The sequence below is a fragment of the Antechinus flavipes genome, chromosome 4 (genome assembly GCF_016432865.1).
Source record: "Antechinus flavipes isolate AdamAnt ecotype Samford, QLD, Australia chromosome 4, AdamAnt_v2, whole genome shotgun sequence".
Taxonomy (NCBI): domain Eukaryota; kingdom Metazoa; phylum Chordata; class Mammalia; order Dasyuromorphia; family Dasyuridae; genus Antechinus; species Antechinus flavipes.
Window position 1 is genome coordinate 214196390 of NC_067401.1, and position 13636 is coordinate 214210025.

General features: G+C 33.9%; 1 protein-coding gene across 1 annotated transcript in view; it reads right to left on the reverse strand.

The window, feature by feature from the left end:
- Positions 1-13636, reverse strand: part of RHAG (Rh associated glycoprotein) — a 34726-nt gene that overhangs the window by 2570 nt on the left and 18520 nt on the right. The window contains exons 2-9 of the mRNA XM_051997121.1: positions 11248-11428; positions 9433-9583; positions 8876-9026; positions 6517-6683; positions 5226-5363; positions 4338-4459; positions 1133-1206; positions 24-97 (exon numbers count right to left, since the gene is read on the reverse strand). Coding sequence (XP_051853081.1) covers positions 24-97; positions 1133-1206; positions 4338-4459; positions 5226-5363; positions 6517-6683; positions 8876-9026; positions 9433-9583; positions 11248-11428 — 1058 coding nt within the window. The remainder of the gene's footprint in view (positions 1-23; positions 98-1132; positions 1207-4337; positions 4460-5225; positions 5364-6516; positions 6684-8875; positions 9027-9432; positions 9584-11247; positions 11429-13636) is intronic.

Genomic DNA, 13636 nt, shown 5'->3' on the forward strand with positions numbered 1-13636 from the left:
AATCACAAAACAACATACTGTACCTCCCAATAAACAGAATCATCATAGCATTCTTGGTCAGGTGGTTCTCCCCATATGGGTATCTTTAGAATTAAACCTGTTACAAAAAAAGTAACCAATAGTGAAAACAGAGCAAACTTGAACAATTAAGATTCTACTATAACAATAATCTCTAGTAATTGAGTGCCAAGTCAGACTCTTTCACAGTTTGATTGATAATCTTACTTGCTAATTTTATTTATCAGTCAGTTTTAATACTTTTGATGGTGGCCTGTTCAAAACACAGGGTCATTGGATTCAAAGAGTTTAAATTCAAATTGAAGAGATGAAATACATAAAACACTATACACTAAAACTCAAGATATGCATCAAATGCATGCAAATTTAAAAATGCATCAAATAAATGTTAAAATAGCTATTAATAGCAGTTTTTATTTTCCTATATGATTCCTCTTGTGATTATCTGTTAGCACCAATGAAGCTCTCCTTTGTGGACCAATATCCCATTTGGAGTACTACAGAGAGAAATATGGGAACCTTATATGAAAACCATGGCTCCCATAGGTTTAATTGAGATCAACTCGAATAGAGAATAGAAATCTTGTTTTTATTAAATGTATGTTCCTGATCTTTGAAACCAGCTTTAGCCTTATTTTGCTCTGTTCTAGGCTTCCATAGTACTTCTTGGCCATCTCTAGATATGTCATCTAATGTACCATTCTCTTGCCTTTTCCAGCCCCAGCTTCATTTATATGTTATTTTCTTTCAATAGAATATAAACTCTTTGAAAACAGGAATTGTCTTATTTCATTTTATTTGTATCTCTAGAACTTAACATAGTGTCTGGCACGTAGTAAGTACTTAATAAATGTTCTATTTTCATAAATGAGATGATCTCCAACTCTCTTATTATTAATCTCTTATTCTTTATTCTTATGACTAAATTAATGTTCATATTATAACATCTTTACCATCTCTGACTAAATTGACTAAACACACTTTACCATTTCTGATGTAATATTGACTTAAAATATTTCTAAATTAAATATGTAATCAAAAGTGCTCTAATAAAGTTTACTATTGCATACCGTAAAGTTACTTGGACTTAGGAAATTATTTGTATGTTACTAACCAGTTAATAGTCCTCCAACAATTGCAGTTCCTAGGGAAGTACCTAGGGCAGCTGCCTGCATAGCGAGGGTGGTCCTAGGAAGCCAAAAACAAAAACACTGAGTTTGCTTTCCTAAGAATGTGGCCAAGAAATCCTTCTCTATAGCATATTAATTGCTGCCATCTACAATCCAAAAATCAATATTGCATATTGATGGAAAAATTCAATGAAAACATTTGCCTAATTCTCTTTAATTTTATATTCTAATTTCAGAAAAATTTATGGTCACTGTTAAAAGAAAACACCCTGTTCTACCACCACCACCATCTTCGTGTTCTTGTTCTCCTCCTCCTCTTCCTCTTCCTCCTCATCCTCCTTTCTAGAAGAATAAGTCACCTTGTAGGGGTTGGACTCAATGACCTCGAAGATTCCTTCTATTTCCAAATTTGCAGATGACTTCATGGATAAGGGTCTTATTAGTAATTATTTTGAAACTTAGAATTTTAGAAGTTTAGAAAAGTGCCTTGGGGACTCAGAGATTAAAGATTTTCTCAGTGTCACACAGCCAATGTATGGGTCATCTCTTTTTCTACTAAGCCACGCAGATTCTCACAATTAATGTCTGGTGGATCATCTTCAGGATAATGTTTTAAGCCAATGGCAAATAATAAATGAGAGGCCATGATATTTATGCAAGTTATGATATCTTTTATTCAATTAATTCAATTCAACAAATTTTTAAGAAGTGTAATTAAGCCCACAACTGCTGCACTTTCATCCTGGGGGAGACAAGGAGAACCAGAACTTTTTCCCCTTTTAAAGTAGAAGACGAAAGAAACCCCCTGAAAATTGGGGGAAAAAGTTAAAGAGTATGCCCACTATATGCAACGGATAGTAACTATGCTTTTCACAAAGATGAAACTCAGAATCTAAGGATGATGTTAGATAATCTTACTGTCTTAAAATTAACTAGTATAAAAATATCATGCTGAAGATGAGTTGTCTATAGGAAACACTGTTTTACAATATGATGGGGAAAGTTTACTGATTAAAGTGTTTTCCTATAATTTATATATATAATAAAAAGAAAATAATGTTTGAGAACTAACTCAGTAAAATGAACAGGACTGAGAATAATGCATATAGTAACAGCAATTTTGTTTTAAGAATAACTTTGAAAGAATAAATAATTTTGGCTATTATAAAGACCCAAAGGACATATGAAGGAAGAAGTTATCTGCATCCAGAGAAAGAACTGATAAATAGAAGTATGTACAAAATAATTTTGCATATATGCATATGTGTCTAATAGTAGATATCTTTAAGATGAAGGTGGAAAGAAAGAAAAAAAAGGGAAATATAGGACAACTTTATTATAAAGAATAGCAATTTGTATTTTAATAAATCTGCAATTTCATGTGCAATCATTTTATTTTTTATTATACTATGCTATGGAAATGCCTATTTTATTCTATAAATTAAACATAAAATTATTTTTTTTAAAAAAAGAATTAACTCAGAAAACTAATCACTTTTCTTGAGAAATGATTAGCCTTTAGAAGTCTTTTCCTGCTTCATTTTCTTCCTAGAAATTTCTATGCCATACCACTTTTAATTCAGGGTAACTTGAGTATGAATTTCAAGTTTATTCATCTTATAACCCTTTTCATTTTGATGACAGGGAATATGAAAAGAAGTTTAAATAGCCTTGGATCACCTTTTAATATCCAGTAGTGTCATTCTCTTTTGGGATGACTGCAATAGTCACCTTCCCCTTCCCCTCCAAAGAGGCCAATTTTTGACAATGTTAGTAATTAAATATGAATAAAATTAAAATACTAAAGTGTTAGCAACAATGTAGGATTGATTGGGTCACAAGATTTTGAACTAGAAAGGACAACTGTTGTGCCACAGTTTCCTTTAATTGTCCTGCCTCAGTTTCCCTTAATTGTTCTGCCTCAGTTCCTTTAATTATTCTGTCTCAATACTCCTGGTTGCAACCCCTTTTCCTGACCATTAGGACTGAGATAAGTAAGGCTGTCGAAATCTGGCCTTTCTGGCATTCCAAAAGATAAAACTCCAGATGTCCTATCTCAGATACCTAATTGATATCCTCTATCTCTAAATTCCAGCTTTTCTGGCTCTAGTTGACTATATCCTTCATTCCCAGTTTATCAGAATTTATGGTCCTACCCCCAACTTGTCAGAACCGGATTGATGGTCCCATCTTGGAAATTCCCACTCACCAGAGTTTGGACTCCACCCCCTGCCTTTGTTTTAGAGCCCTGAATTTTAGTGCCACATATATAAAAATAATTGAAATCTCACATTCGATACTGATGCTAAGGCTGATGCTAAGGCTGCTGCCTTTGGGACATCACCCCTGGGACCAAAATGGATCCTTTGGTCCCAGAAAATCTCTCCCTCTCAGAAATCCAAATAAAACATTAAAAATTCTCTAATTTCTATCTTGCCTCAATTTCTCCAGCATTACACAACTAACTCTTTTTACAGGTTCTTTTTACCAAACCAATAATAGGGCAGACAGATTGATTTCTATTCCAAGGATGCAAAACTTAGAAGTCACTGACTATATATCCGTTCCTTCAGATATGTGGAGAAACAGGCAAACATACAAAAAACAAAACTGAATTTAGTATTTAATTATCTAAATTAGGAAAATACTAGTTTATTTATTTCTTCTTCTCCTTGGCTGCTTCCCAGGTGAATTTCTCCCTACTCCTGTCCTGCTTTGCTGCTCTCTCAGTGGTGCTGTTTAACAATTTGTATTATTATGGTGCCCCGAGGTCTTTTTCTTTTCCACCTGGAGGTCAGTATATTGATATACTACTCTCTCTGCTCCCTATGCACATAACTGAATTTGTTTTAAAATGTTGATTTGAGAGAGGTTCACTTCCTTTGCTTCTATTACATTTTGTCTTGCTTGTCCCAGTTACAAAGATTTCTTATTATGGATCTGATGAGAGTTAATGTGATTGATAGTCCAAACAATGCAACTTCAAATACTGTTGTGGATTTTTAAATCTTGATGTAGTATGTATTAACAATGCCCACTATTGCTAAACAACAAGGCTGTGCCATCATTGGCTATTTCCAGGTTACTCCATCATTGCCCTGAGGGCAATTAAAAGTTCCCTACCATTACCTCGAAGGTATTTAAAAGTTGGTTTCATGAAAACAAAGAACAATCATTTCCTTTACTTACTTCTTAGTGACTCCCAAGGCTACTGCCACAATGCTTGCAACACCCCCAATCACTCCAGGTAAGCCATGCAAATTATGAACACCACATGTGTCATGAACCCTCAGTTTGTTGGTAAAAAATGGCTAAAATAAAAAAAAAAAGTTCACAATAGTTTTATAGTTTCAACAAATATCTATAGAAGGAAAATATTTACATTAAAACTCTAACGAGCAATTTGAATACCTAGGACCAAGAACACACACCATGTAAACATCCCAAAATAGCCCTCAAATCAATGTATAATTCATTTTTTAAAAATGAAACAATTAATACAGTTTTAGTTGAGTTGGGAGAATTAGTAATTTGTGCCTTCTAAATTTAATGCACTAGGACAAAGCCATATTAGTCTGTTATGACTGAAGAAATCATAACTGTGTAGTACTATAAAGCTTTTCTTACAACTTAATTCTCCCATATATATCTGAAATCCAGTGAATCCAGAGCACTAGAGTACAATGATATATAAATCTAAATTTACTAGTCATGGGTAGGGAGTGGTAACTTTAGATATATCAGTAAAGGCCTCTGTCTGTTCTTCCCATCACAATTGCTTCTGCCTTAATTCTCTGAAGAAAAAAAAAAGCCTCAAATATTTAAAAATGCTATTTAGGAAAGGTAAAATGCTAAGTAAAAAGAACTAGGAGGAAAGGAATCCACAAGGAGGAAACTTAAAAATCCAAACAATCTTCCCCTTGCTTTTTTTTTGTAGTCACAAAGATTTTATTAATGCAAAAATTAAATAAACCAAACTCTCAGAGTAGAGTTATTGCCCCTACTTTTTAATGTTGCCAATGACTACCATGCTGATAAGAGAAGCAAAGCCTGAGTCACACTTTATTTCATACTTACTGTCAGAAATTTGTATCCAAGGACAGAGACAATCCCAGCAATGGCACCAATTATCATAGCACCAAAGGGGTGGATTTCCATGTCTGCACAGGAACCCACAGCTACTCCTCCTGCAAGAGTTGCATTTTGAATATGAACCTATGTGGAATATAGAAAGTATGAAGGCAGTGAGAGGATATTCTGCTGACGGAAAAAGAAAGTGACTTTTGGAATATATAGCATGCAATACACTATTAATTAATAAGTTCCTACTATGTGTCAAACATAAGATGAGGTGCTAGGGATACAAAGAAAAAGAGATGAAATAGGAATTGTTCTCAAGGGTCCTAGTGGTATAGATTTAAACCTTGAAAGGATGTTAAAAATTATGGAATTTAACTACCTCAGTTTACTGGTGAAGAAACAGAGAGAGAGATTAAGTATGTTACACATAGTCACACAATCAGTAAATGTCTGATCCAAGTTTGGTATTCTATCCTCTAGGCCCCAGCTTCTTAAGACCTTATAACTGAATGTGGGGCCTTGAAATTATGATTTATTATCAGTAAATGCTTGATTTGTATACCTATTTCATATATCTATATGCCCGGGGTCACGTAAAAATTTCTCAGGTTAAAAAAAAAAATTGCAAGTACAAAAAGTTTAAGAAGCCCTTCTCTAGACCATCTAGTTGCCCAATATATTTTTATGATCAACGGGGGAGCTTGGGTCCATTTGTTATGATTTTGTATTTATGAAGTGATTTCCTTCCAAAGGATTCAAAATTCATGCTAATGTCTGATTTTCACAGTGTTTCATATTGGTAGCTGACAAATGAAATCACTGAGGACTTAGAACACTAATAGTGGTAAAAAAGCCTTGAGAGGGCCACATGGGAAGAGGTAAGGGAGGATGGACAGTTGCTAAAAACCTGAAATTCTCTCAATGATTTTATTTTGGATACACTTTTTCAGTATTGATTGACTAAAAAACCATCTGAGTATTATGGGCTTTGGAATCTAGGATATTATAATATTCTAAAGAAACCAAAGTCTTGAAAATTTGTTATAATTATAATTAATTAAATTATTAAAATTATAATTTGAGATCTTTTGAAAAGATCTTACATCACTGAAGTGCTAAATACTGTACCATGGCCCAAGCAACATCATATTTCTTTCCTCTCCCTACTTCCATCCAACCTAACTAAAACTAAAAGAAAGAAGCATAGAGAGATGTTTCTCAGGCTCTCTTAGAGAGGAATTTAATCACTGGAGCAAACAGAATCTGTTTTGCCCATTCTCATGCTCACCATATCAAGTTTTCCATGATGGTCGACAAGGCTGGAGAATGCAAAGGCAGTGAGCACACAGGCAGCTAATGAGAAATATGTGTTTATAATTGCCATATACTGGTGTTCTCCGGCATCAGCAATTGCAGAGTTAAAACTGGGCCAGAACATCCAAAGGAAAAGCGTGCCTGTTTGTAAACCAAGAAAATCAAGTATTATGTTCTTAAAAGTATTTTAATACTTCAATGATCAGTGTTTGCTTTCTACCAAGGAAGATCTCAATTCCTTTGCAACTTGGTAGATCATTTCTGAAAAGGTTATGGTCCCAAACTCATCACCCTCAATAACTGGAGCTAGACTAGTCCTCAGAGACAGTTTATTGTTAGATATATATTTGAAACCTTCCTGATATTGTAGGTCTATAGAGAGCTTATAGTTCTTTGGGAACTCAAGGTCAATTCCATACCACAATGGAAAAGACATAGAATCTAGAACTAGGAGACACTTCACAAAACCTCTGATGCAAACCCTACATTTTATAGATGAGTTAACTAACGCAGAGAGAGTAAGTAACTTATCTAAGAGCACACAGGAGGTGAAATATCAGAGATAAGAATTTGAACTAGGGCCTTTGACTTTAAAGTTAATGCCCCATTTCAGTGTAAAATGTTGCTTCTTGGAAAATATTTCAAATATTAGATCTAATTGCTAGAGAATTCTTTATGCCTTTTTTCATTTCCTACAGTTCAATAATGTCTCCCCTTCAAACATAGATGTGTGTTGTATGTGCTTTATAGATAACTGTATTATGTATAATGTATAAGTATATATTTGATAACCGTATTTCAATATAATTGCTTTCCTTTCTAATGTTAAATATATATTTTATTTTAAAATATTATTCTGAAATGAGAGTCTATAGGCTTTGCCAAATTGTCAAAGGCATCCTTGGAAAAAAAACTAGACATTCCTTCCCTAGACTACCAGAAAATTGCAGTGTGTCCTTCAGTGAGACTGCCCTCATAAAGCTTCCCTTCATGGAAGTATCCCCCTGATACTGGGGCCACAACACTATATACATAGACTCACAAGTTCTCTGTTTATGTCCTGACTTTTATTACAAACAGATCATTTAACTTTCATAGGCTATAGTTTCTTCAGGTGTGAAATGAGGGGATTGGACTAGATAGTCCCAAAGATTCTTCCTATTCTAAGTGTAAGATCCTATAATCATCACATCATACCTCATAGCACTTTGTACAGCCTACCATGCCAAATATTGTCAACTGGAAAAAACAACCTTCACGCGAAACAATAATAATTCATGCAGATGGCTCCATAGTAATGTGACAGGAGAAGACAGGAAATTGCTCAGAAGAGGACAAAACACAGGGGAAGCCCCCCCTATGCAAGCATATCAGGCTGTGCTGTGTGGGGTATATTTATTTTCAATACATTCATATCCCAAGTGATATGATGCTTATTTGCTAATTCATATCTCCCTTATTGTAAGATCCTTGGAAGCTTTGTGTTTTTGTATCTTAGTACCTAATTTCACACATTATAATTAAATTGCATCTTAGAATTAAAGACATTAGAGTTAAAAAGAAGTATTTGGCAATTACCTAAATAAATCTGCTAATTTTATTGACAAGGAACCTGAGGGTCACAGCAGATGTGATATCATGGCCACATTTGAACCAGCATTTGAACCTAGATCTTAGGAATCTAAAGTTAGTAAGCTATTTATTACACTGTGATGCCCCTTCTAACTCCCTCAATAGGCTCACAGGTCCATACATCTAAAGCTGGAAGAGACATCAAAGGGTACCTCATTTTATAATTGAGGAAACTGAGGCACCAAAAAGGCAATGTGATGGCTTAAGGCAATATAAGTTGTAAAGAACAGGGCTAGAATTTATACTTAAGATCTCTTTAGAATATTCTGGTATTATATATATTTTGATTGGTTGAATGAATGAATATAATGATTATAATTGGTGAGTTATGTGATTATAATTGCATGGAAAAGGCCAGTTATTTACCTAGTGCAGATCTTCTTAGCTTTTTTGTGTGTCATGGATCCCCATGGCAATGAACAAAAATCTATGGATCCCTTCTAAGAATTTTATTTTTAAATATGTAAAATAGAATACAGAGCATTACAAAGAAAAACAATTACATTGAAGTAAACATACACAAACATATGTGTTATGTTAGTTAAGAGCCACTGAGCTAAAGCAATATGAATTAGAATTATTAGAGTATTATTAACATTAATACCATTAACATTAATACAATAATGTTAACAATGATCTAGACATCATAGGCTTCTCTCCCTGAGACAAGCTAGAACTGGGAAAAATTGATCTCTACTTACCAATCATAGCAAACAAATCTGAGTGGTACACAGACTTTTCATTGTCATGCCCTTTTTTCTTGAGACCTGGCCGATATAAGACACCTGCTACGGCTAATCCAAAATAAGCTCCAAAGGCGTGAATGGTCATTGATGCCCCAGTATCAGTGGCCTGTAAGAAGGAAAACAATCTTTACATTAAAAAACACCCAAATTACTACTATTAATTTACTAACAGAAGAGGCCCAAGCTTCCCTGACTGTAAAAATTTGTTCAATTTGTTCTCAAAGGCTAGAGCTGAGAGCAATGGATGACAGTTAAGAGGCAATGTAAAGAAAACCTTCATAGTAAGAACTACCTAAAAATGGTATAGGCTGCTTTGGGAAGTAATGGGTAAATTAAATGGAAAGTAAAAACTTGGTAGTTATTAAACAGTCCGCTTAACCTATTGACAATAAAGTTGTAGAAGGGATTTCTATTCAATTCATGGGTTGAACTAGATAACCTGTGACTAAATGATTGTCTTCCTGTTGAGATCATATGAACTTCCTCTATATATGAAACTTTTCAAGACTCACCTTCAGTATCGTACCAACAAGATGTTCATTTACTGCAAAGACAGCGATTTCAAAAATCACCATGATTAACATCTGGACTGGGCTTGTTTTGCCTAGGACAGCTCCAAAGGAAATCAAAACTGTGGCTGTACTGAAGTCTGCATTTATCATGCTGGAGAGAACAAACAAATATTTAATAAACAAATAAATAAAGTAAGGAAGGAAGAAAGAGAGAAGGAAGAAAAAAGAAAGGAAAAGAAAATTAAAACAGGGAAGAGATATAACAGAATCTTCATCCTACTAATCTCTAATCTGGAATTTACTCAGGGTAGCCCTCCCTCAAAGCTCCCAATGCTTTGGATTTTTTGATATTCTAATAAAACAAAAAATGCCTTGCTTAATTTCATAAATTATTTGTGTTGGAAGGTACCTAAAAAATATGCTTCATTTTACAACTGAGGAAGCTGTAATATATACAGTAGCAAAAATACTAGGTTTAACATTGACAGAAATCCTGCTTCTGCCATTTAGTACCTGCATGAACCCAGACAAATCATTTCATATTTCTGGCCCTTGGTTTCCTCATCTATAAAATGAGGGAGTAGATTAGATGATCTCTAAGGTCCCTTCTCACTTTACACATATGATCCTATGAAGCTCAGAGAAATTGTTACTTTTCCAAAGTCATACACTACTTTAGTGTCAGAAATAACAACTAGAACTGGAACCCAATTTATTTCCAATCTAATGTATTTTGCTACTTTTTTTTTTTTACCATTTCTCTCTTCTGTGTCTACTAGAGTTTCTATCCAGTCACTATTAATCTGATATAATAATCTGATATAATCTATATGAAATATGCAAATTAAAATAAAAATTAAAATATAAAAATTTATTAAAGTTTGGTAAAAATTAATATGATAAATCTCCACTACATACTATATAAATATTTAGTAAGGAAAGTCAGTAAGATAACATATTTGCATTTAACTGTAGAGTACAGTGTTTAAACCTTAAGGTACATTTAATTATAAGAATTTCATATACTATTATAGGGTTAGGGTAGAATTTATGGGATATTTTGGGGATGGTAATATATTTTGTTACCTCTCAAATAATGCTCCTGAAAGAATTTGTTTACAACTTTATAAGATGGCACTGCCCATTAGAATAAAACAATGTTCTATTTTATTAGAAATGATGACCTTCAATAAAAAGAATGCTGGACTAGTATATTACAGTCTTGTCTTTTTTGTGTGATCAGACAAGTTTCATCACCTCCCAAATTTAGTCTTCTGTAAAATGTGGGAATTGAATGAAAAGATTTTAATAACCCTTCCAGCTTATTGAATAATATAAGGTAACCAATTAAAGACTAAACAATATATAAATTTAGAATTGCAGACTCATAGAATTCCAGACCTGGAAGAGATATTGGAAATAATTCAATTATGCTCATCAACCATTCACTAAGTATTTTTGCTTTGTTCTAGGTACTGTGGTAGTTTGGGGGGCAACAAGGGCAAAAACCAAGGTGGTATCTGTCCTCAAGTAACTTCCAATTTTCTGGGGTGATACAACAAGAGAAGTATATAGGATATTCACCAAAGGAATAGAAAATAACCTCTAAATAAGAAATTAATAATTTGGGCAATCATAATAACACCTCACGTTTTACTAGGCCCAGAGAGGAGAAATGTCTTTCCTAACAACCCACAATGTCAGGACCAAATTTATAACCCAAGTTGGTTTCTTTCTGCTCCAGTATTCTTCCCAGGGTCTCCTGCAAAGGGGACTATCATCTAATACCATAAGATGACAAAAAGTTATGTTTACTTTTTGATGCCAATGTAAAATTTCTCATGATGGTGTAATAACCCCTGTGTGAGGGTGCCCCACTGCAGACCCAAGGCAGCAATCAGCAGGTTGATCCCCACACTGCTAAAGCCATATTTCTTCAGAAAAGTCATGAGGAAGCCAAAGCCCGTGAAGATCATAACGTGAACATCCTGGAACACTGGGGGAAGAGCACAGAGAAAATCTTCTGTTAGGCAAGTATCCTGCAGATTCCAGTCACAACCAAAGTAAAGCTCCTAGGTCCTGGTTATAATTGCTAGGTAGGGGGACAAGTAAAGGTGTGGAAATTCCTTTTTGTGGTGTTCTTGAGACTATTCTGTTAAGCTTGCCCTCTATGGTCCTCAGTTGGTCTGTATTCCTGTAAAGCTGAGAAAGGAAAGTGGCCTCTAGGAAAGGAAGAATGATTTGGGTTGAAAGCTTCTTGATGACAGGGACAGACAGGACAGGAAAACATCTTCATTCTCAGAAAGATATCAGATAAATTACTACTGGACAAAATTGTTAAAATTTGGATACTTGTTTTTCATCCTCATATATATATATATTATATATAATATATGCTACATATATTATAGATGGTACAATATCATATATAAAATATATATATGCAAGAATAATAACTGTATGTGTATGTACAAATCATATACATGTGCATATAAATAATATAAATTTATAAAATATTTAAAACACATCTAATACTACATATACATGTAGAATATATATCTACACACACACACACATTTGTTTTTATTTTTATTCAATTTTTCAGTCTTTACCACTTCATTTGGAGTTTTCTTGGCAAAAATAACTTTTTTTTGTTTTGTTTGTCATTTCCTCTTCCAACTCATTTTACAGATGAGAAAATTGAGGCAAACCAAATTAAATGACTTGTCCATAGTCACCCAACTAGTATCTGGACTTAGATTTGAACCCAGATCTTCCTGTCTCTAGATCTAGTACTCTATTCTCTGTGTCCCCCAGCTGTCTTTAGGTACATGCATGTATGTATACACACATAGACATATATACACATATGCATACAGACATTTTATGGTAAACATCAAGCAGCACTGTGGCATTATGTAGTTGGCCTCCAGGTCAGGAAAAAGCAGAATTTAAGTTCTACTTCTGATACAAATGAGCTGTGCAGTTGTGGAAGTCCTAACTTCTCAGTACCTTAGGCAACTGAGTAAGACTATGAATTGTAGAAAACAATACCATTTCCAAGGGATAGAGGCAATTTCTTACTGGGAATTCCCTATCTCAGTGGAATCCCAGGTCCTGACAATTTTTAAAATTTAATTTTAATAGCATGAGTAGTTGCCTGCCTCCTTTGTTGAAGTGTCAGGATCCTGAAAAGGAGAATTAGAAAACAGAAATTTAGGGAAATTGTAATTTACTAAAATCACACAATCCAGTCAAAGTAGTATTAGGACCCAGGTATTATGAATATTTATTCTCAGGCTACTATACTTGCTTTATCTTTATCTGATTGACCATGAAGAACTAATATTATCTTCATGAAATTATAGACAGGTAGATTTAACAAAACAAGTTGTTATGACCACCCCCATGATATTTAGGAAACAAAGAAACAAAGAAAATGGTGGAGTTAGCGATTTGGGTGTTTAAAATGATTCAACATATACTATACAAATTTGACCTTGTCAGAATATGGTAAATCCATTGTATTTCAGGCACTTTAGAAGCAAATAAGGCACTATGATCAACTTTTTATTTTTGCTCTAAGCATGATGTCATGCCTACTAACAATGTATATCTGGAAATGCTCTATCTTGGGTTCTCTTCTCTTTTTGATCTATTTTTACGTCAATTAATTATTTCATGAGTTCCAATAAGTTCAGTTATCATCACTGACCACCACCTTACCAAATGCCTTGTCAAACAATATTTTCAAAATAGAACTTAGTCTCTTTTGCCTGAAAATCCTTTCCTTTTTCCAGTTTCTTTATTATTGATCAGGGCATTTCCCTCTTCTAGCTACTAAATCTAGAAAACTTGGAGTCATCCAAGACTCTTTATTCTCTCTCATTCCAGATATTCAATTAATTGTCAAATCTGCCATTTTTACTTTAACACATATATTTTCTTCTCTTCATTTGCATAGCCACAAATCTAGATCAGGCTCTCATTCCCTGTACTATCACAATAGCTTCATAACTGCTCTCCCATTGTCAACTTTCTTCTCACTCCAATGAAACCATCATCCACTTAACTGCTTTCAAGATGATATATAGTAAGTCTGAACATCTTAACTTCTTGCTCAGTGAGCTCCCATAGTGCATGATTACCTCAATATATAAAAAATCCCACAACTTTTTTTAACCATTTAATATTCTTTGTAATC